Source organism: Vigna umbellata, chromosome 8 (genome assembly GCF_029865625.1).
Source record: "Vigna umbellata cultivar VRB3 chromosome 8, Vumbellata_1.0, whole genome shotgun sequence".
NCBI classification, from domain to species: Eukaryota; Viridiplantae; Streptophyta; class Magnoliopsida; order Fabales; family Fabaceae; genus Vigna; species Vigna umbellata.
In genome coordinates, this window is record NC_142172.1 from 34243707 (window position 1) to 34266509 (window position 22803).

The window sequence follows — 22803 nt, forward strand, 5'->3', positions numbered from 1 at the left end:
TAAAATCGTTATATATCATAATTTTTTAAAATATAATGCATCACTACCGCTTCTTTATGGTACTAGTTGTTGCTTCATTAATAGGATCACGATTTGATTTTGATAAGATATTGTCCGCTTTGGGTCAAGCCCTCACAGATTTGTTTTTGGTATCACTCCAAAAGACCTCTTACTAATTGAGTATCTATGTGTATATAAACTCATGTCCAACTCTTCTTTTATCCGATGTGGGACTTTGTTTGTACCCCACATCTCTGCTCAATTTTTTCTCGAACGAAGTTTGACGACCATCACATGTAAACTTTCTTTCATTTGATACAAATGCATGTTGATTAACTACTTTAACTATGATTTTCGTTTGTTTTGATAGATTGTTTTCGTGTTCTTGTCCTTCATAGGCGCATTCTACTTTTTCTCTCACTAGTGACAACACTTTATTTTGACGAACCCACCTTTTGAAGATTAGTTTTCATTTTCGTTTTGAAGAACTTATTTATTTAACTTGTTTGTTGTTGTTGTTTTGTTAAATTTGTTTATTGTTTGTTGTTGTTTATTATTGGTACTACACTATATATTCATAGTTCATGTTGTATAAAAATACCAAAAACTGGATTACATTTGTTGTTTTTCTACTTTCAGGGTTTCGTAGAGTTGTAAAAAAGATCATAAATGATCACAATTAATTAAAAAAACAAAAAAGTTGATTAACGTCATACATTAACAAAATTTGACATTAATTTGCTCTATTGGAGATGTCGAATTGTTCTATATTCAGCGTCAATTAACGTCAAAATTTTTAAATTCGACATGAATTTAACGTCTTTTGGTATTACGTCGATCCCGAATTCGACGTGAAAGACCAAAAAAACACGGACGTTATACGATATTTTTGTATTAGTGCATATATTTTTTCTATATTCATAGCAAATTTTGGATACAATGTCATAATTTTTTCACCATGGTATAAATTATAGAGAAAAAAATATTGAATTAGCATAATATATGTTAAATTTAACATGATAAAAATACCAACAAACGGGGTTGGGATGTAGAAATAAATTGAATAAATAAAAGGTAAAAATAATTTGAATGGTTGTGACATAGGTTTCAAAACATTTATCTGGATTTTGTTTCCATGATGATGCGGTGTTGTAGCCCACGAAGAAGTAAACATTGAAGAAATTAGGGACTTGTGTGTAAATTTGGAATAAAAAAAAAAAAGAAAACATGGCAGAGAATAAACTCATATCTGGCGTCAGACGTGGGCTGACCGTTTGCCATGTCAAACAAAAGTTAACGCCATCCAAAATTAGGGACTATTTATAACAGTTTCAAAACCATGAGGAGCAAAAGCAATCAAAGTTTCGAGTAGGGACTAAACCCAAAATCGTGTGATCCTTAAGGGAATAAAAACATATTTAACCCTTCTATAATGTTTAAATAAAGACCTGTATTTCTTTTTTCATAAAATCAAGGTTTTAATATTACAAAGAGGTTATCATGTGTGAGTTAAAACTATTTTTTAACTTTCTAACTTCTTTTTCTCTAAGTGATACAAATTTATAAAAATACTGTCCTTGAGATTTAAGATTGGCTCTTTAGATTTAATATCATATATTTACAATTTTGGATTTTGTCTATTGCATAGTCAAATACTTGTTGACTTTTGGATTCATTTTTAGGATTTGTTTTTAAAATTCACGAAGAAGAAGAATGATGTTGATAGAAAAACAACCAAATTATTTTTATATAAAAAAATATATAAATCAAATTACTAATTAAACATTTTATTTAATCAATATTTTATTACATATCAAATATACTTGACGTTGATTTAACATAAAAAACTATATTAAATCGATTCAACAAAATGAGAAATTAAATATTATAAAAAAAAATTATAATCTAAATTACAGGAACTAGTAATTAAATATAAATTTGTATAAAAGATTTTAAATATTATTTTTTAATTTAAAATTTTATTATTTATATATTATTTATCTTAGTTACTTTAATCTAATACAGTGAACTAATTTATTCCACTTATATATAAATCATGATACTCGTTTTTATTCAATATACATCTTAATTTTTTGAAAGAGAAACATTGAAAAATTCAGTTCGAATAAATTGTAAATAAATCTATATATAAAATTAAAATACCACCATTAATCCAAAATTTTAACTGATAATAAATTTATGAATATTTGTATATATATTCTAATGATCTTAGTAAATTTTAATTAGTGTAAAACTTGAAAGTGATATTAAAAATGAAAATGAGTTAGGAGAAGGGAAGAGAAGGTGTTGTGATTTTTACAAGAGAGTGTGGGGTCCAGTTTGAAAGAAGTCATTCTCAAGCTGAAGCTTTCACTCACTCTCCTTCCCTTTGAATACATACATGCCAAATAAAGGGAATTTACATTCATTGACTATTCAGTCTAAACATAATAATAGTATTTCATTTTTGTTATTATGATTGAGAAATCTCTTGTTGGTTCATGTGTGCTTGTCGGGCAAAAGCAACTACACACACAGTAGAAAAAAAAAGAACCTTTCTTTTCCCCTCTTAACTTTAATCAGTGTAGAGTAACTCTCACAGATCAGCCTTCCAAGTTCCACCCAGTTACCATTTTCTTCCACATTGTCCCCTTCTTTTCTTTGCCTTGTCACACTCTATTTTTTCCTCTATGCTAATTCTTAAACCATAATAGTAGCCATAGAATAGAGTCACACACACTCTACTATTGTTATTATTGAAAAATAAATAAAAAATCAATTGTAGGAGATTGATTCGTGGCATTGACAGTGAGACAAGTCTGCCTTTTGTCTTCTTCTCTGTGACCCCCTTTCACTCTCTACATTCCGCCAAATTTGTCTTCTACCTGCACGCGCCTCTTCCGCTCTTCTTCTCTCAAAAAACAGATGGATAGAATCATGGGTTCCAATCTAAGACCCCATCTCTTCAACACTCTCTGATATGCCTTGTACTGCATCTCTGATCCACCAAGGTAACACACTCTCTTAGCTCTCTGCACCTTCTGCCTTATCCTCAGATATATATATATATATATATATACAGAGAGTGTGTTTATGTGTGTGTGCGAGAGCGAGAGAGAGAGAGAGAACATTTGTTGTCTACTTTTGTTCTATTTGCCAAAAAGGTTCCAAATTGAATTCGGTTCTGGTTGGTTGCTGTTTGAGGAAACAAAAATGAAGGACTTCCCTTCCTGCTTTGGTGAAAATGCAGTTCAGGTTGCAGATTCTTCATCTTCAAACGCCAGCAAAACTGCACAGAATCTAGTTATCTGCGTTTACCAATGCCGGATAAGAGGTAAGTGCTGCTTGATAACCATCACGTGGAGTAAGAGCTTGATGGGGCAAGGACTTAGCGTTGGGATCGATGATTCTTCAAATCAGTGTCTGTGTAAGGTGGATATCAAGCCCTGGGTGTTTTCCAAGAGGAGGGGCAGTAAGAGCTTAGAGGCTTATTCTTGTAAGATTGATGTGTATTGGGACCTTTCTTCTGCTAGATTTGGTGTTGGTCCTGAACCCTTGGAGGGGTTTTATGTAGGAGTAGTTGTAGATCGGCAAATGGTTCTCCTTCTTGGAGATTTGAGGAAAGAGGCCTTCAAGAAATCCGGTGCCATTCCGTTACCCTCTAATGCAGTGTTTGTTGCCAAAAAAGAACATGTTTTTGGCAAGAAGATGTTTGGTAATAAGGCTGTGTTTTGTGACAATGGTCAGATTCATGATCTTGTCATAGAATGTGACACTTCAGGGGTGTCTGATCCGTGCCTTATCATTCGCATAGATAGCAAAACGGTGATGCAGGTGAAGAGGCTGAAGTGGAAGTTTAGGGGAAACCATACCATCTTGGTGGATGGCCTTGCAGTTGAAGTTTTCTGGGATGTTTATAATTGGCTCTTTGGCACATCTCTTGGAAATGCTGTCTTTATGTTCAGAACATGCATTTCCGAGGAAAAATTGTGGGCTGGGCAACCCCTTTCTGATGCAAATGTGCTGCAGTGGTCGTTCTCTCAGAGGTTTTCTGAGACCAAGTCACAAGGTCTTGGCTTCTCCCATATTTTATACGCGTGGAAGAACGACTAGAGTTGTGGAAATCCACCATACTCACCATACTAACAGACCATTTAGTGAGTTGTGGGTTATTGACGATATGATTGTTTTACACTTGATCAAAGATGAGTACTTTTGTTGTATCGTTTCTACCTTAAATTCATACCTCAATATATCTGTGCATTTGAACAGATCATGGACATTTTTTTTTTCTCCAATTGGCTGTATATTTATCTTCAAGTGTTAATTTTATGATATCTTTATTAGAAAAACTCTTTGTCCATAGTTTGTTCTGTGTCATTCTAGTACATGTTCTTTTGATTTCTTATTTCAGATATAGACCTGCAATATACTAATGCTCATTATCTACTAAGAAGATACAGTAACAATCCAGAGGCAGTTGAGTTTGAAGAGGAAGGTAGCATGTGAGGGAAAGAGATCGATAAATTAGAATGAATGATAATTTATATTTCTTCTTGTATTATAATAATCCACAGAGCTTTACTATATTTCAGGAAACTAAGATAGTCTCACTATTATCAGGCTATGGAATACTTCTCTTGGTGGAAAATCCTACTCTCTGATGTCTGATAATTGGAAAACTGGGCGTGAGATCCTGGCTATTATCTTGGTACATATTGATTTATTTATTATTCATTTTCGTGCTGAGAAACCAGGTATCTTTCTATATACGATATGAAGATGAATCATGGCATGTGATTGATGTCTTACTCAAACTATCAATTAACCTGAGAACATTTTAAAATCTGACTCGTGACTCCCTATATGAAGCTCTGATATTGTATTTTTACCTGCATACCTATTATTCTCCTTCACAGTTAAATCCAGGAATTTATTTATTTTTTTCATTCTGCTGCCTGTCTGCTGTGTGATTCTGTCTAACAATTTAAGCAACACGAATAAATTTAATAGTTACAAGACAGTTATAATTTCTTGTAAGACGCCTGGCTGCTGTTTCGGATGCTCATGGAAGAAATATTCCACGATCTAAACAGAATAGAAAACTATACTACTGTTACTTATTTATACCCTATCACCTGTAGTTTTTGTTTTACTTACATTGCAGCTCATATGTTTTTCTCTATATCCATTCCATATAATAACTTTTCAGCAGTATTGATCTTCCAACGTGACTGTAGATGCTGACATGTGAAGAACAATTTTAATGAACGCTTGGTTGAACTTTTCCTCCTGTGTAAAGGTAAGGAGGAAATACATTATGCAGGTATAGGAGATGTGGAAGAGAAGCTACCTAATGGTGTTGTCACTTTGGAGATTGTATATAGTGCTGTCCTTAATGCATCCTTTTTTATCCTTTTGATTTTCTGCATCTTTGTTTATATATATTTTCAGTTATTTATAAATTGTGTCATGAAATAATTTAAAGGAGGAATGTGATAGATTCAAACATGATTTAAGATGTTCGGAACTTGGTGTAAAAGTAGGTGATATTTGATGTTGCTATGCTTTTACTGTTCTCATATGGCCCTGTAATACCTAGGCAAACTCTGCATACCTCTGTATTATTTGTGCATCAAGTACTCTTATTACTCTGCTACTTTTATGCATACCCTTGATCCCTCATAAATGAACTTACACAGCACTAATTCTTCCATGTTCTAACTTGTAAGTTGTACGTTCCATATCTATCACTGTACGGTTATCTTGTATCATTACCAAATTTTGCCACGGTCCTACTGCTTTAAAATCTTGCTCCTATCAGAGATTACCCTTTTTTTGTGCATGTTATCTTGGAGTTTAATTTTCATGTATTTAATGTTCTTCGTGTACTTCCACTGATGTTAGCCATGGATCCGGCTGCCAGGTAATAAAGATAGAGCAATATGGCAAAATCTACCTTACATTAGTAGGAGGAAAAAATTGGTGACTGCTACACTGTTTTAACAGAGTAATTTATTTTTATAAAGGAAATTTAGATGTTTCATTTGATAGTCCTTAGAATCATGTATCTATAGAATTTCTGGATAATCAATACTAATTTTTTTTCCCATGTTACTTTAGATGCACTTTCTAACTTACTATGAACTTTTAGATTATGAATGCATAAATATGTTGATCATTACACCCTTATCTCAAAGTTCACTCTATCTTTACAACAATTTAACCTTTCTGTTTCTAGTTTTATATGTGGAGTTTACATTTTTTTTTCTCATTTAAACTTGAATATTTATTCCGATATATTTCCTACATACCTTACTGTCAAAATTAAAATATGAAAATTTACCGAAAATGATTAATGTATTGGCCGATCTAGTTAAATATTAGGAGGGAATCCTCAGTCATCAAACCTAAGTTAAATAGTAATTAAAATTAATTAAATCTCAAACTAAGAATAATAGTAACTTCAAAATTAAAATAGAAACTGTTTAGTAACTTTTACTTTTTAAATTAAAAAAATGACTACGATAAAGGTGGAAGAAGAGAGGAAAGACGAGAAGGAAAAATAAATAAATAGGCAAGAAAAGAGAGAACACAAGAAACAAAAAGGGTTTTATTTGAAGTTCCTTTGAAACAATTATTTTAAAATGGTTTTTTACACAATTGAAATGCTTGTTAGCTATTCAAGGATTTTCTTAAAAAGTGCATTTACCTTAACCACTGTTTTAGGAGGAGAAAAGGTATAAAAATAAATCAAAACAATTTAACCCCTTCTTCACAAAACAGTTTGGGCTAAGACCAAGCCTACATTCTCATCTTTTACAATTAAACTTTACCTAGACTTTTCAAAAGTTTTCGAGATTAACATAGAAATACCCTTCTTTTGGAATTAATGTTTTATCATATCACCAATTTAATCACACATCTTCTCTGTTTTCTCCATATTTTCTTACTATATAAAATTTATAAAAGTAAAATTTATCCTCTTTTTTTAATGATGATATGGTACACAAAAAGAGAAACTGACAAAAAGGAGTAACTTTTCTTTAATGGCACCTAAGAGGGTGTGCATATTTTTCCACCTAACCAAAATCCTTAAAAAAAAAAAGTTAAGACATAAGTGCATAAAGTTTCAACTAATGAAAATTTTAGAAAACTTAAATATCTCTTACCATTGTGTTAAAACTCAAAGAATACACCATTATGGTTGAAAGTACGAGGTAAAGTAAAAATAATATTAAATTAAAATATATAAATAAACGTAATTTTCACTTCACAGGTTTATAATTTAATTTAATAAAATAAAATTAAACTTAAAGCTCACCTTTTTGTCAATGATATCTAATAAATATATGTCAAAATATAATTTATAGTAAAAAAATAGGATTGAATGAATGTTTTTAGGTAAAAAAAAGCCCTGTCTGCACTGTGCCCAACAAACACAAACAGCGTCTGGTCTTGGTCCGTGCCGCCACGAAAGCTGATCCTGCAATTTTGTAAGTGAACACTCTCGACATCATCAACAACTGCTAACGTATATTTACATTTATAGCCACATTTTTCACATAATGTTACTTTACTTAGCCCTTGATGACTAACTAAGGTAGATGTTTTGGTTGATGCTCCATCAATTTTTCCTTGCAAATTGAAAATTGGCAAAGAAAAGGAATAATAGTTGTGGCATGGTGCAAGGAGAATTTCATGAGGTGAATTGCAGAGTAAACACGGTTACATAACATGACAATAAGGTTGTGTATTTGATTTGATTTAGAATAGAAGAAAAATGTTTTGTATCGTGGTTCCATACCCATATGCTTGAATATTTATGGGAAGTTGTTAGTCACGAGACCGTGATCACCGGGGTAAAGGAAAAGCCGCGTTCAGTTCCTTTCCATCTCGCGGACCAATCAATCACCATGCATGGCCCTAACTAGTTACTTTTTTACATTTCCCAGTGAACTTCATCACTCTCCTTCCAATCAGGAGTGATTCTTGCAACACAAATGCCTAAACATATTCAATTTGTAAGCATTCATTTATTAACATATGTCTCTATTAACATCATCAAAATCTAAAATATATCACTTCACAGGCCAAAATTATATAAATTCAGACCCTTTTGCACAATTGTGTGGAAAATAACAATAATATTAACAAATATTTATACATTGCGGGGCTTGCTTTCAGTGAAATAAAAAGATGAATATTTTATATTCTGAACTACCAACAGGATGGTTAGAATCTTGGTGAGAAAGTCACACAAATAATACATTAAGAAATACATTAATCTAAGAAAGATAGCTTATTCCATTTCGTTTTCAGAATATTTTTGTTTGAAATTATTTAACTTTAGAATATAATTATTTTCAGAATACACTACTTGATAAAATGAAAAAAGTGAATTTATTCTAAAACATTTAATAAAAATAGAGCATATTTGGTATTAAATGTCTGGAGAATTTTGATTAGGTTTAAATGGTGGAGTAATATAGATGTACCAAAAAACACGAATGAGCTGGCGTCTGATCATATGTTAGTGGAGAGCTTTCTCTCAGAACAAAATTCCATGTGGCCTACAGCTGTATAATGATGCTGCCTTTTCGAAATTACCAAAAACCCCACCATTTTCCATTTCATATATTTTTTATATATTATGCTATAAGTTAACCTTCACATGTGCGCCGCTAATGTTCACACTCCTTCAAACCCATGCCAATGCCAGCTCAGACACAAATTCTGCAAAACAACATATTTTAACAAAAAACATAAGAAAGTGAAAATGATTAGGTACAAGATTAAGACAATATTTGAAAGAATTTTCCCCCTAAGCTATAAATTGACTCGAGTAATTTCTGAATAAATATAAAAGATTTTAAAATGAATTGTGTTTTAACCCACTCCAACGGTCACTGACTTGAGGGACTCACGACACAGTACAAGGACCGTAAATTATCGTACTGTGACAAGTTGTGAGTATTTACTAAGGTCAGTTGTGTGGTTCGCTTGAAATAAGGAGGTTGTGGCAGTAATTTTACACCGACGAATAGGAAGAGAAAAGAAAAGAAGAGAGGTTGGCTGTGAATATCATCGGTATTATTAAGGTGTGTGAGCATTTCATGTATAGAGAGCGCAGTCATGGGCGAGTCAAGCGACTCTGTGTCCATTGACATTGATTTGATACCTTTGGGAGGAAAGGTAATGCCACTTTATCACGTGATTTCATTTTACTCTTCTCCAAGTTTTTCCATGATGTAATGGAGTTTCTATGATAACCATGTACTTAACATAGATTATACTTTTGCAGGAATGCACGGTGAAAACAAGTAAAGGTTCTCTGTCTGTGCTTGTATGTGGAGATCAAGAAAAACCCGCTCTAATAACCTACCCGGACGTCGCCCTTAATTGTAATCTCTTGTTTCTATTTTCTTGTCTTTTTTACAATATATATTCAATGAGTTTTCTTGTAAAATGTTACCGGACTTGTGTATTATTTCCACAGCTTGATTTGGCCTTTTGCAGATGTGTCTTGTTTCCAGGGTCTGTTGTTCTGCCCAGATGCAGCTTCTTTGTTGCTTCACAACTTCTGCATTTATCACATTGATGCACCTGGACATGAGGTCGGTATTTGCATCTCCTTCTTCATTCCAAGTTTCGTGTTCCAAGTTATGTATGCGTCCATAGGCTTTTCTATGTGACTCTGTCCCTTTATATTGTGAATTCGTTGGCACCGTTCAATGTTGTGGAATCTAACTTGCGTATTAGAGTTGACTTGGATGTACAATGTCTGGGATGTTCTCTTCTCCTGGTGTCTAATTTGACTCTCTTCTCATTTGTTTAAGAGTTATTGCAGTTGGGAGCTGATGTCATTTCTTCTGATGAACCGTTGCTTTGCGTGGATGACCTTGCTGACCAGATTGCAGAAGTCCTTGATTTCTTCGGGTATGTTCAACATCGGATATTCAAAATATCCCCTATTGTTTTACTGGGAAGAAAGTGATATTTTTTGTGCATCTATGGGTAATTTAAAGTAAGGGAGTGAGCACATGTGTTAGGTCTATGTAAAGGAACTTAAGTATTTGTTATTGAATATATTTTTAGATTACTGAAACGAGTCTCTTTGATATTCTTACTTGGTTTAGGATTTTAACCCTTATCGAAAACCCTCTTAAATCAGGCTAAGGGAGGTTCTATGCTTGGGTGTAACAGCCGGTGCTTACGTTCTCACTCTATTTGCTGTAAGTTAACATTTGTGAATTATAACTTCATCTACCATAAAAATTCAGTGTAGTGAACCATCGTGCTTTTTTCTAATTTGGCAGATGAAATACAAAGAACGAGTGCTTGGATTGATTCTTGTTTCACCTATTTGTAAAGCTCCTTCATGGACTGAATGGCTATACAACAAGGTTTAATATCTCTGTTATCGTTTGCTTTTATCTTATGTTATCTACTGAAGTATTTGTATCTGGATTAAGGCGTTTAGTAAAACATTAACTGACAAGGATGCGCATGTTTTCTTTGTATACAACAGAACATTAAGAAAACTTAAGTCTATCATGTGTGTCTGACATAGCAATGAATCCAATTTCAGCATAAATTGTTATCATATCTCAATTCCTTAGAAGCTTGGAACTTTTAAAGCATTAGAAAAAAAAAAAAAAACTCATTACCTTGTAAATACAAGGTCTGCCTAAAACATTTTTATACCATTCATGCAGGTGTTGATGAATTTGTTATACTTTTATGGTATGTGCGGTTTACTGAAGGAATGCCTTCTGCAGCGTTACTTCAGTAAGGTATTTTTCCCATGCTTTCCCTCACCCCTCTTTGTGAAGGTGGAATCGTTGCTGTATGTTTCATTACTTCTCTACATTTGTTATAGGAGCTTAGGGGCAATGTTCAGGGAGCAGAATCGGACATAATACTAACATGCCGAAGGGTATGAACATATCAGTTTTAGTAACAACTAGTAGACGTAATTTTAGTATCTATAGAACTCTTACTAGCTGATAATAATATATTCTGATCCATATTACAGCTTCTAGACGAGAGACAAAGTTTGAATGTTATGCGATTTCTCCAAGCAATTAATGCGTAAGTTATAATTTTTGATAAACATATTTTTTGTTTGTTTTAGTTTCTCGCTGCTCCTGTATTTTCTCCCTTTAGATATTTAATTCATGTGAGCCATTGTGTACAACTAGAATTGATGATGCTTAAAACATTCTTCAGATGATTAAATACTATATTTTGGTGGTCTGTTTATGGTTTATACAACTAGAATTTGAATCGGCACAAAAGTGTTGTTTCCGTGATTTTTTACCATGGTTAACTGCTTGCAGAAGGCATGACCTGACTGAGGGTCTGAAGGAGCTGCAATGTAAGACACTTATATTTGCAGGAGAGAGCAGTCCATTCCATGCTGAATCTGTGTACATGAGCACAAGAATGGATAACAGAAACTGTGCGCTTGTTGAGGTAGGTAGTCCATTCATTATATAAGTCAATATGTATATAATCTAGTTGAGAAAGATAAACAGAAATAAGATGATGAATTTAAAATTCTTGTTCAGGTTCAGGCTTGTGGTTCATTAGTAACAGAAGAGCATCCAAATTCCATGATAACGCCACTGGAGTGTTTCTTAATGGGCTATGGTTACCACAGACAAATACATGGTGCTTCCTCTTCCAGCAATGGGTCAAACCCGGCAAGCCCCTCTAGTCATTCATGCATAGCACCAGAACTCCTCTCCCCCGAGAGTTTAGGTATTAAGCTCAAGCCCATCAGAACCCGAGTTGATGTTGAAATATAACTTTGGCCCCAATACTGCAGTGGAATGAGCTAAATCATTGCACATAATATAATATATGGCTAGTGTAGGATATTCTTTGATTGTGTTGGAGGACTACTGATCCTATTTGCAAAATAGCTGTTTTTCCTACAAATGTAAAAAAGTAGGAGGTATCTTTATCTCTTTATTTATTTATAGTTTACAATAGGACTATTCTTTTTACTAATCATGTTTTTTGAGATACATCTCTCACCTTACTGCTTTTCAGGTGATTATTTATGTTACTAATGTTGATTTTTTGAAGTGAATATATGTGGATTAACTTTGCCCTTTTCTTGTTTCGGTTATTAGTGTCTGTCTTTAGATTTTTTTAAGGTTAATCATATGCGCCTTCTAACATTGTCACTTATCTTTGGACAATAGGTGAAAGGTAGGCCTTTTAAAGGTAAAGTTTGTGTTACCGTATTTGGACCCAAGAAATTTAAATAGATGACAAAGTGGAAAAGCCCTTCTTTTGACTCGTGAAAAAGTAAAAATTTGAATTCTTTATTAATTTTTTTATATTATTTTTTTGTTGTATTTTCAATATATATACATATTTATTTTAATGTTTTAAAATGTATTAAAAATATTTTTAAAATCCCAACACGAATATACTTTAAACATTAATATCAAAAAATAAGAAGAAAATATGAACTCGAAAAATAAAATTAGTCCCTGAATACTATTAGGAAAAATAAATAATAAAAATGAAATTAATTTGTAAATGTATTAATTTATTAATATTATGAGTAGTGAAATAATGTAATTAAAATACATTTTATAATAGATATTTAAGATAAAGAATATCAATACTGATATAACATTACTGCTAATATAAATCAATATTAATAATTTGTATAAATAAAGAAAATTAAGCTAAGATGAGACTTTTCAGAAAATATAATAAAGTCTAAGGTTTAAATCCAAACCTGTAAAAAGTAGCAGGTCATGCATGTTGAGTCAATTTTCATCACATGGGTTGTTTAACAATTAGCACAATTTCTGTAACAATTGTGCTGTAAGTAAATACACATGGGGAGAGTTTACAAATTGCAAGCTAATGGCAATAAACACTGTACTGTGCTAAAAAAAAATGTAATAAAGAGAGAAATAACTTAAAAGTATTAGTGTAATTTGTGCTACCATCCCCATTCTACTCTCTTTACCTACTCCTTCGCTAGATCGGTATGTATCTCTTCAAAGCCTGCTTTCCTCCAACCGCCGCCGCCGCGGCGATCCCTCCGATGGCACCGGCTATGGCGGCTGATCGAGGTCCGGCCGCAGCCCTGTAGAGCGCTCCGGTGCCGAGTCCGGCGACGGCGCTGTTGACTAAGTCATCGGTGCCCCTGGCGTGGATCATCCCACTCTCGAGGCCGGCGAAGATGAGACCCAGGACGCCGAGCGAGTTGCCGAGTTTGCGACCCGCGTGGCCGCCTGAGTTGAGCACTCGGTTGAGACGGATTTTGAGGGAGTCGCCGGACTCGGCCTCTCGGAGGCCCTGGACGGTGCCTCTGGTGGCGCCGATGATTGCACCGGAGAGGTAGGCGGTGCCGGTGTAATACTGGAGGTTGTCGCCCCAGGATCGGTGGGTCCTGGCGGCTTCTTCCGAGAAGAGGTGCTCCGGCGCGGTGGGGAGGTTATAGAGTTTTTGGATTGGAACGTTGAGGTCCTTGTAGGGATGGTAGAGGCGCGTGTTGTTCTTATCCTTGGAGTTGCTTGAAGAATCCGCCATCGCCGTCTGTGAATGAAAGAAAATACGAGTCAAGTCTAATGAACGTAGGGTTTAAGGAAGACGAAGGGTTTTGTAATTTTTAACTTGTTTTTAAGACATCACTTGGATTTATTTAATATTATTATTCTTTTTCAAAAGCAACACCAAAGTCATAGTTTATTTTGTAACCAAACTAGGAATTTACTTTGTCTTTCTCTGGTTTTTATAATGTTATTTATCCTAGTTGTTTTAAAAGAAATATTTAAGAAAATTGTTTGTTTTTTTTAATATAACTTTAAGCTACTTGTTTATTATATTTAGTTTCTTATTTCAATATATTTGTGTTATTAAATTTTTTTCTATATTGTTATAACTAATATTTTAATTTTCATGTTAATTAAATTAAGAGTATAATAGAATATAATTATGTAATATTTAAAATTAAAGATAAAAAGGGTAAATTTTTATTAAAAACTGATAATTAAAAAGGAATAGGTGAGTGACAGTCAAAAACATCATTTGGGTATTTTATTTCAAAATTAATAATTTAGGTATTTAAAAAAAAATCTCATTTCATTTTTACTATTTATAAAATTTCTCTTTTTAAGATTATTTTGTTTAATTTTATTTTCTCTAGTTTGAATCCGTTAAATTATTACACGGTTAAGAATTACTCCATTATTATTAAGAAGGAAAAAAAAAACAATTCATTGAATTAAGATGTATGATTTGATTTTAATAATCATTATTCTATCCACATAAGTTTTTTCTTTTGTTGTTGTTGTAATTTGAAAAAACAAAATAAAAGATATTAAACATTTTGAAACTTCTCATTTCAATTTGAGCCAATTATTGTTCTTTTGTTTCTGTTTTTCAAAACATGGTTAATTGGGATACCGATTGTGTTCTATTATTGTTTTTATGTGTTAATTGGGATGATATAATTGTTGGTTAGGGTAAATGTTTAAAACAAACATATCTTTCAAATTTTAAATGTTTATATTTTGAAATAAAGCATTTGGTGCATTACGTTGAAGGTAGATTTTTTTCTGACGGAATTCACTCTTTAATGTTGAGTTTCATCATATATTTTTTTCTGATTGACATGGTCTTAACTCTTGTGTTATTTTTGTACTTTCTTTTTTCTTCTAGTTACATAAACTTTACAACATGCTACCTCAACTCATTCATGCTTGTGTGCAGTGTTATGTACAAAATATTCGCAAAGGAATTTGGTTTCAGTGTTATGATCATATAATGCAAAATCACTTCGGAATTCAGGTTTTTTATCTTTAAAGACACTTTACTAAACATATTAGCGAAGATTTGCAAATATATTAAAGACAATCAGTACTTTTTTTTATGAAGTTCTTATTAACATTTAACAGACAAGTTTGAGAACCACAATGATTAATGTGTGTTGGTGTCACCCATAGTCACATTCTGAAAATTGTTAATTAATAATTTGAAGAATTTAAAAAGGGAGAAACGTATACCTTTGAGTGCCCTTATGATTCACGAAAGGAGAGAAACTCTCGTGGAAAAGGAGTATAAGATGACCAAATAAATAGGAGTAGAACAAATAATTCGTAATTTTCAATAAGATTTATGTCTGAGAGTAACGTTATAGAATTTGATTGTACAATATATATATTTAAATAAAGTAGCAATAAACAAATTAAAATACGACTATTTAAACCATTTCTTATTACGTAATCGCTCTTCAACAAATTTTATTGTTGATTTGGACAAAACCTTTTTTTTTTTTAATTACGAAGAGTTTATTAGATATGTGATATTTTGGGAGTGTAGAATTTGCATTGTATTTACTGTGTTCACACCACCAAGATAAAGTTGTACTTTGTGTTACTTAAGTGTCGAGGTGTACTTGCAAAAATAAAAGAAGCCCACGAAGACGACCCGTTTATGTTTGGGTAAGTTCGGCCCACAATGGGCTCTAGGTTTTTTAATAATTAAGATAAAATTTGAAGGTTGAAGGAGAAGAGAGAAAAGGTTTTGAAAATAAAAATAAATGCAGCGGAAAGCATGGCCAATAGGTGAAAACTGGCAGCTATAGAGAGGTACGAAGGGTGGAGATTGAAGCAATCTAATGAGAAGGAGAAGTTGCTACTTATGACATATCTCTTTCCACAACTCATTCCAACCTGGTTAACCACTTACCCCACCCCCTCTTTTCTTATTTCGACCACCCCCTCGGGAGGGATGGCGGTGATAATATGATATAAAGGGAGGATTAAAATGCAAAGAAAGTGGCGGAAAGAGGAAAGTAAATGGTTGAATGTGGGGGAAATATTCTTATTGTTGGCGTTCTTAGATCCAAACTCTACATGGAATAGTAGGCCCAACATATCCATCAATAAATTGAAATATTTTGAGTGAGGCTGTACTGTAGCACTGTATCCTCTGTACCATGTGAAGATTCCCATCCTTAAATAATTGGTCCCATCCTCTGCATGTTTTCACGTGTCCTGCCATTCGGATGCCGTTAATTACACCATCATGAGCATCAGCTACTGCATAGGATTCGAGTGGCCCAGTGACAACCAAACCAAAACTATTTTTATTTTTCTTTTTTCTTTTCACTTCCATTTTCCACCTCACTCTCCCTCCACGCGCGTCCTCTCCAATCCCCAATCATGCATCCCATCATATCCTCTTCTTCAAGCAACTGCATCATCCCATACGATACAAACCTTCTCTTCTGTATACTGCTGTCAATCATTCTCCCTCAATTCGCATCTCCTTTCTCCTTCTTCTCCCTGTCTAAACTTTTTCCGCTACAAGGAATACCAACGCATCATAAAGATCACTTTGGATTTTATTTCAAAATGGGAAAAAGGCTAAAAAGCACTGAATATGCTTCTTTTTATTTCTAACGTGCTCTGATTCACCTCTTCAAGAAAACCACATTTTCACTCTTAAAATATATTAACAACTATTACAAATATATGATTTGATTAATCTCGTGATTCTTTCTTTTCAATTAACAAGCTGTTGATTGACATCATTATGACTTGATAATCCAGGGAGAGTTTTGATAATTTCTGTGCTAACCCTCCTTTTTTTTTATTATTATTATTATTATGATTATATAGAATATTGTCTGGTAGCTAGGGGTGTGAGTTCACTTTCTTCCAAAAGGGTGTGGTGGTGGGCTATGATTTCTCTTGCATGCAAGGACAAATTCTTTGATAAATGTGAGAGAGAAAGAAAGACAGAAAATAGAGAGAGGGAGAGAGAAAGTGAGGTTGGTGCGTGGTTTGTAAGTTGGTTGTAGGCTATTGCTGATTTTAATTTACAGTGAGCACAGGAAAGAAGAGGTAAAGAAGAGAGAAGTAGTAGTGTCAACAGAAAACAGAAACAGAAACATGTTCGATGGAGTACCTGAGCAGTTCCACCAATTCATAACTCCAAGGACCTCACTGCCTCTTCACTTACCTTTCCCTCTCCATGCTTCTGGCACTCCCAATACCACCTTCCCTTCCAATTTTGATCCTTACAACCCTCATCAGCTGCCACTCCAACCCAACACTCTCTTGCACCCGTTACACCATCCACCCCCTACCCACAAAGATGAACAAGACAAGGAACAAAACACCGCTGTCTCAATGAACTTCCAAATCCAAAGAGATCAAGGTCACCAACTTCCCCAGCTCATTCATCCCTGGACTAACGACGAAGTCCTTTCTCTCTTGAGGATCAGATCTAGCATGGAGAGTTGGTTCCCAGAACTCACTTGGGAACACGTTTCCAGGTATCGATTACTATACCTTCTTTTTTACTGTTCTTGCCTCTTCTCTACGCTCTTTTCCATCAACAATTCTCCTGCAAATCAAGGCAATAAATTCTTTAACAGAGAATTAATTACCCGCTGCACTTTGTGTTTCATCAGTGTAGTTGCATCGTGTGCGCTACCTAAAACCTTCGTGTGGTAGACAAAAGCACACGTGCACCCACACTTTAGCTCACACACTGACACCTTGACACACATAAACACTGAGCCCGAGAGGAAGGAAGGGACGAAAACTGAAGGAAGAAAGCAAAATTGTCTATTATTATACTTGTTAAAGACAAAGATGCTGTTAGATGCTTCATTCCATGGTTGGTTTTGGATTTATATAATTTATGGTGTGGGCGCAGGAAGCTGGCAGAGCTTGGATATAAAAGGAGTGCAGAGAAGTGCAAGGAGAAGTTTGAAGAAGAAAGTAGATACTTCAACAACAACATTAATTACGGCAAGAATAACAACAATTATCGGTTTCTCAGTGAGCTCGAACAGCTTTACCATCAAGGGGGTGCCGATCATCTCGGGACCCAAGAAAAGACTCACCAACTACACAAACAAGACAAGATGGACCACCATCCATTGGAAGAAGGGGATTCTGGAAAACTCGAGGCACCCGTGACAAAACAAAACCACGATGCAGCAGCTGTGGAAAAGAACCAGGCACGCAAGAGAAAGAGGCCCGGTAGGTTTGAAATGTTCAAGGGTTTTTGTGAGAGCATTGTGCACAAGATGATGGCGCAGCAAGAAGAGATGCACAACAAGCTCCTCGAGGACATGATGAAGAGAGACGAAGAGAAGTTCACTCGAGAGGAAGCTTGGAAGAAGCAAGAGATGGAGAAGATGAACAAGGAGCTCGAGATGATGGCTCGTGAGCAGGCCATTGCAGGTGATAGACAGACCAACATTATTCAAATACTGAACAAATTCTCGGTCACTCCTGCATCGAACAAGAGCCTCAAGGTAGTAACTAATGGCTCAAACCTAAAATCTCACATTACCCAAAACCCTAATCCTTCAGAAAACATCCCAGCTACACCCGCAACAGAAAACCCTACCTCGAGTGTTGCACAAGACACATTACAACTGATTGCCAATCCTTCTACTTCTTCCTCTTCGGCTCAAGTTCCTCAACCCAACCCTAGTTCTTCCTCTCTAAATAGCCAGAATAACATAAACCCAATAGAGAGAAATTCGGTTTTGAATAAAAGCTTGTCATCAAACGTTGGCGAGAAAGACGATGTTGGGAGAAGGTGGCCAAAGGACGAAGTGTTGGCACTGATAAACCTGAGGTGCAGCAGTGTGAGCAACAACGGCAGCAATGAGGAGAAGGAAGGGAACAAGGTGCCTCTGTGGGAGAGAATCTCACAAGGGATGTCGGAATTAGGATACAGGAGGAGTGCAAAGAGGTGCAAAGAGAAGTGGGAAAACATTAACAAGTACTTCAGAAAAACCAAGGATGTCAATAAGAAGAGGTCCCTCGACTCAAGGACTTGTCCCTACTTTCATCAATTGAGCAGTCTCTATAATGAAGGAAAACTGGTTCTACAATTCGAACGGCCAGAAAGCCACACGGATAATCCACCTGAGAATCTGGAGCAAGTGCAAGCGGATCAAACACGAGCCGAGTCTTCTTCTCAAGTGGGGTCTGGTGGTTTCAGCGTGCAGCAGCAGGTTGATCATGGAGGTGAGAAAACCTTGATGCAAGTACCTTCTTTGGATTTTGATCAGTTTTAATTCATTGATTTGTCCAGGCACAAAATAATAACGAGTACCAACTCTTTTGTAACTCTGTGTTTTTGTTTTTTTGGTTGATGATGGCTTTCTTTAATATATATTTATATATATAGCATATAAAATTGATTATTGTATATTAGAAAAGCTTAGAATCTGGGTGGCACCGACAGCTATAGGTAGTTTGAGGAATGAGAACAATTAATATTCCTATTCCTGTGTAAGTGTGATATTTATGATGTATTTTACTTTATGTTAGTGAGGGGAATGAATAGATGTTTGATATTTGTTTTAATGGGGGAAGACATTGACCCTGTTAAAAAAATAAAGGGAGAGGAAGCAAAACATTCTTTAGGACATTCTTCACTTTTGTAACTAGTCACTGGAACTAAGAAAAGGTTAAAGGAAGCATCGGTCTTTTTCGTCCAAGTATACTGGGAAAACTGAGTTTAGGTATAGTCACCCTAAAGTCCCGCCAACATAAGTTTTATCTCTAATGTCCAACATTCAAATTTTTACTATTATGGATAACTTTGTCACCCACCAAGTAATAATGAATCTTGTACTCAAGTGCTAGGGGCCACCTTCTTACAATTTTCATCACACCAAAATTATCCACTTTCCATCTCTCTATTCACATTTTGCAATGCTAGTAAACTATTATACAAATTTCATTTCCATCCATTTATTTACTAATTATTAATTTCCCATAAGTTTGCTTCCAGTATATTTATAGAAAATATGTATATAAAAACAGGATATAAGAAGAATAAAAGAAAATGAGAATAGCTTAGATAATATTAACATAGAGATGAGGAAAATGTTATATACTTTGTTTTATACGTATAGATTATTTTTTCCATCTTGGTATATACGCATGTTAATATATTAAAACTATTCACAATCATTATAGATTTTAAACAAGAGAGAGGCACAAGTTAATTACCCGTATATAACTAAATATTAGAAAAAATCATTCTATTTAATAACTTTTTCGTACATTTAATTGAAATATTTTGTTAAATAAATCAAACTCTGTAAAAAAATATTGAATCTTAAACATCTGCATTCATTTTTATTCGTCTAAAGCTTTAATATACGTGTACTGTTTTTGCTCAGTGTAAACATTTAATACCATGTTTAAACATTAAATTTTTAAAATTAAGCAATGTTAGTCCAATATTAATATTTTATCTTACTGATAACAATATTTTTTAATATATTTTAATATATTTTAATGATATATGTTAAAAATTTGTCATTAAACATATTATTAATCCTACACGAATGAATAGACATGCTATAATATTTTCTATTTGAAGTTGGAAACACATATTAACAGTATTGCAATAAAAAGGTATAATGCTAAAAAAATTGCAATTATCATGTAATCGAATTTTCATAGAACTAAAATTCGACATTGTTAACTTAAAACTATGAACCTAAACAACATTTAAGCCACTTTTAAAAGTATCTGATATTTCATTAAATAAATTGAATTTAACATCTGGTATGTTTTTAAAATAATATAAATGTCAATTGTAAAATATAAATATTATAAATGTTTACCGTGTTTAAAAATTAATTTACATGACTATTAAAGTATTCCTCCATGAAAAAAACGAAAGCTGTATAAATTTTTAATAAAGAACTGTCGTACCTTTGTATTGAAACATGGAATTGTGCAATACTGTTGGGTAAAAAATTAGTTACTGATGAAAAGAGTTAGTTAGGTCAATACTGAAACAGTGTTTACACTCTACAGTACTCTGAGTTACTACATGGCATCATAGTTCTTAATGAATGGCACCATTCATTTTCGATAGGTAGTTGTCAGTGCACACAGTGCATATATTTTCGTGCCAAAATCATCTTCGTTATTCTTTCTTGATTGATTGATTACTTCTGCTTGATTCACAATCTTCCAAATCTTTCTTGTTTTTTTCTCACCAGAAACACGTTCTTCGGCAGGAGAGTACCCAAATCCGAACTACTAACACATTCATAAACCTTTTTTGTTCCCGATAACTATTCTCGTTCAAAAAACTTTTATATAATTGAGAAGAGAGACTGTAGATAACAAGAGAGAGAAATATATACAATGGCTAGAATAGAGTCAAAGAAGTGATGCAATATATCATTATAGGCCCACCAGTGGTATTCTTTTCTTTCTTTTTGTTTTTGGTCAGTCTAGTTTTTGTTTCTTGTTTTTGTAAAAAGCTTCAAAATAGAAGCTTTGAAGTATGATATGTTGAAGGTGTTCTATCAAAAGTTTTCTTGATAAGAATTTCAGGTAAACATACCCTGTTGTGATATAACAATGATATATAAAAAAAGTTATAATTGAAGTATCGATATGAGAAAGATTCATTATTGGAAAGATGGTTGAGAATTTAACTTTGAGTATAAGTTTAAAAACCTTATAAAATAATGTTTTTTTTTGTCTTGAGGTTTTGAATAAGTTGAATTCAAATAATATTTTACTGTCTTTCCGGTACATTATCTTCTGACCAAGACCAAGACATTTACACAATGAAATAATTGAATTGATTTAGTTGAATGTCTTGAATTATTTATTAATTTATTTTAAAATGGAGTTGGTTTTGTTTATTTATTAATGGGTAATAAAAGAAAGCTCTTTAAAGTGTGGTAACGATGTTAAAGATAGAAGAAGTTGTGGAAGGTAAACCTTTTCCTATGCTTTAGGGTGAGTGAATGAAAGTACGAGAGAAAAAAGCTAAAGAAAGAACGAAAAAAGGATGTGAAAATGCAAGAGAAAAATGTGTACATAAAAGGAGGGTAGAATCAGTCTAATAATTTCTATGCTTTTTATATCCTCCAGTGTGCCATGCATAGCACACTTTTCCATTTATTAATTAATTCAACTCCATCACTAACAAACTTTAATAAATCCCCTACTTTTGTTCAAATAGAGATCTTTTGGATTAGCCTCTTTCAACATCCTAATTATTGGCCCAATCTCATTGTTTTCACTACTCACAAAGTGACAAAGATAAAAATACTTATCAAGTATACAAAAAAAATATATCCTTAACCACATTAAAATACAAGGGATGCAGTTCCTAAAACTTACTATTTTATACTATTTCAAAAATTTTAAATTTGTTATAATATAAAGGTATTATAAAAATTTTATTTACATTTTAATTTAACCGATAATTGCTTTATTCATATATAACCAAATATTTTATTTAATACAATACAATATATTGAATATCCTCTTTTACTACATTTATACTACATCTACCTGTTCATGATTTTTTTTTTAGTAATACTTCATTTTTAAGCTGAAGGGTTTGAACGTCACCATTATTCTTGAACTAGTGATGGTGAGACGGAGAAGGTTTTAAAAGCTATTATATTTGACAAGGTGAAGATGTTGCTCACTCCGTTGTGTTTAAATATTTTTATACATGGTTGTTTTCCAGAAATATGAAAATTAAGTTGACATATCTTAAAAAATTAAATTTGAATAACTGGTTTCCAAAATATTATTTTTTATATTAAATACACTTTATGTCCTTAAATATAGTTATGCTTTTATTTTATTTTTTTGGAATATTTCGTTACTCCTAAGTAACGTCTCTATGATCGTGGTAGTTTACCGTTGGGTTAATTTTAGATCGAAGGATGTTTAAAATCGATTATGTAACAAACATGATTATGTGCATTAAAAGATTGAACGGTTAACTTAAAAT

At 33.4% G+C, this 22803-nt stretch overlaps 4 protein-coding genes across 7 annotated transcripts; 3 read left to right on the forward strand and 1 right to left on the reverse strand.

The window, feature by feature from the left end:
• Positions 1-2750: 2750 nt before the first annotated feature.
• On the forward strand, positions 2751-6117 carry LOC124828381 (uncharacterized). Of its 4 annotated transcripts, none has more exons than XM_047301667.2 (2): positions 2751-3011; positions 3251-6117. In XM_047301667.2, the coding sequence occupies exons 1-2, from the start codon at positions 2981-2983 to the stop codon at positions 4111-4113; spliced, it is 894 nt and encodes a 297-aa protein (XP_047157623.1). In that variant the 5' UTR covers positions 2751-2980; the 3' UTR covers positions 4114-6117. The 4 variants fall into 4 exon arrangements, with proteins under 4 accessions (XP_047157623.1, XP_087953552.1, XP_087953553.1 ...); XM_088097426.1 differs by having other exon boundaries at positions 2770-4505; positions 4596-6117; XM_088097427.1 differs by having other exon boundaries at positions 2770-4498; positions 4596-6117.
• A 2918-nt stretch (positions 6118-9035) lies between these two features.
• Positions 9036-12121, forward strand: LOC124828380 (protein NDL2-like). The gene is made up of 11 exons (XM_047301666.2): positions 9036-9195; positions 9305-9404; positions 9520-9617; positions 9851-9939; positions 10175-10235; positions 10320-10406; positions 10719-10796; positions 10883-10939; positions 11039-11094; positions 11343-11478; positions 11574-12121. The coding sequence occupies exons 1-11, from the start codon at positions 9136-9138 to the stop codon at positions 11811-11813; spliced, it is 1062 nt and encodes a 353-aa protein (XP_047157622.1). The 5' UTR covers positions 9036-9135; the 3' UTR covers positions 11814-12121.
• A 668-nt stretch (positions 12122-12789) lies between these two features.
• TIM23-3 (translocase inner membrane subunit 23-3) lies at positions 12790-13758 on the reverse strand. Its single transcript, XM_047301678.2, has one exon. It carries the CDS (start codon positions 13564-13566, stop codon positions 13012-13014), a length of 555 nt encoding a protein of 184 aa, XP_047157634.1. The 5' UTR covers positions 13567-13758; the 3' UTR covers positions 12790-13011.
• Positions 13759-15883: 2125 nt separating this feature from the next.
• On the forward strand, positions 15884-19379 carry LOC124828379 (trihelix transcription factor GTL2-like). Its single transcript, XM_047301665.2, has 2 exons — positions 15884-17320; positions 17707-19379. Exons 1-2 carry the CDS (start codon positions 16935-16937, stop codon positions 19085-19087), a joined length of 1767 nt encoding a protein of 588 aa, XP_047157621.1. The 5' UTR covers positions 15884-16934; the 3' UTR covers positions 19088-19379.
• Positions 19380-22803: the final 3424 nt, after the last annotated feature.

Excerpts from the sequence above, each read along its gene's own strand:
- LOC124828381 (XM_088097426.1), top strand. The coding sequence starts at position 3,094 with ATGTGTGTGTGCGAGAGCGAGAGAGAGAGAGAGAACATTTGTTGTCTA.
- TIM23-3 (XM_047301678.2), bottom strand. The coding sequence starts at position 13,566 with ATGGCGGATTCTTCAAGCAACTCCAAGGATAAGAACAACACGCGCCTC.
- LOC124828380 (XM_047301666.2), top strand. The coding sequence starts at position 9,136 with ATGGGCGAGTCAAGCGACTCTGTGTCCATTGACATTGATTTGATACCT. Across the intron at positions 10,797-10,882 it reads TGCAGCGTTACTTCAGTAAG|GAGCTTAGGGGCAATGTTCA; the intron begins GTATTTTTCCCA and ends CATTTGTTATAG. Across the intron at positions 11,095-11,342 it reads TTTCTCCAAGCAATTAATGC|AAGGCATGACCTGACTGAGG; the intron begins GTAAGTTATAAT and ends AACTGCTTGCAG.
- LOC124828379 (XM_047301665.2), top strand. The coding sequence starts at position 16,935 with ATGTTCGATGGAGTACCTGAGCAGTTCCACCAATTCATAACTCCAAGG. Across the intron at positions 17,321-17,706 it reads ACTTGGGAACACGTTTCCAG|GAAGCTGGCAGAGCTTGGAT; the intron begins GTATCGATTACT and ends GTGTGGGCGCAG.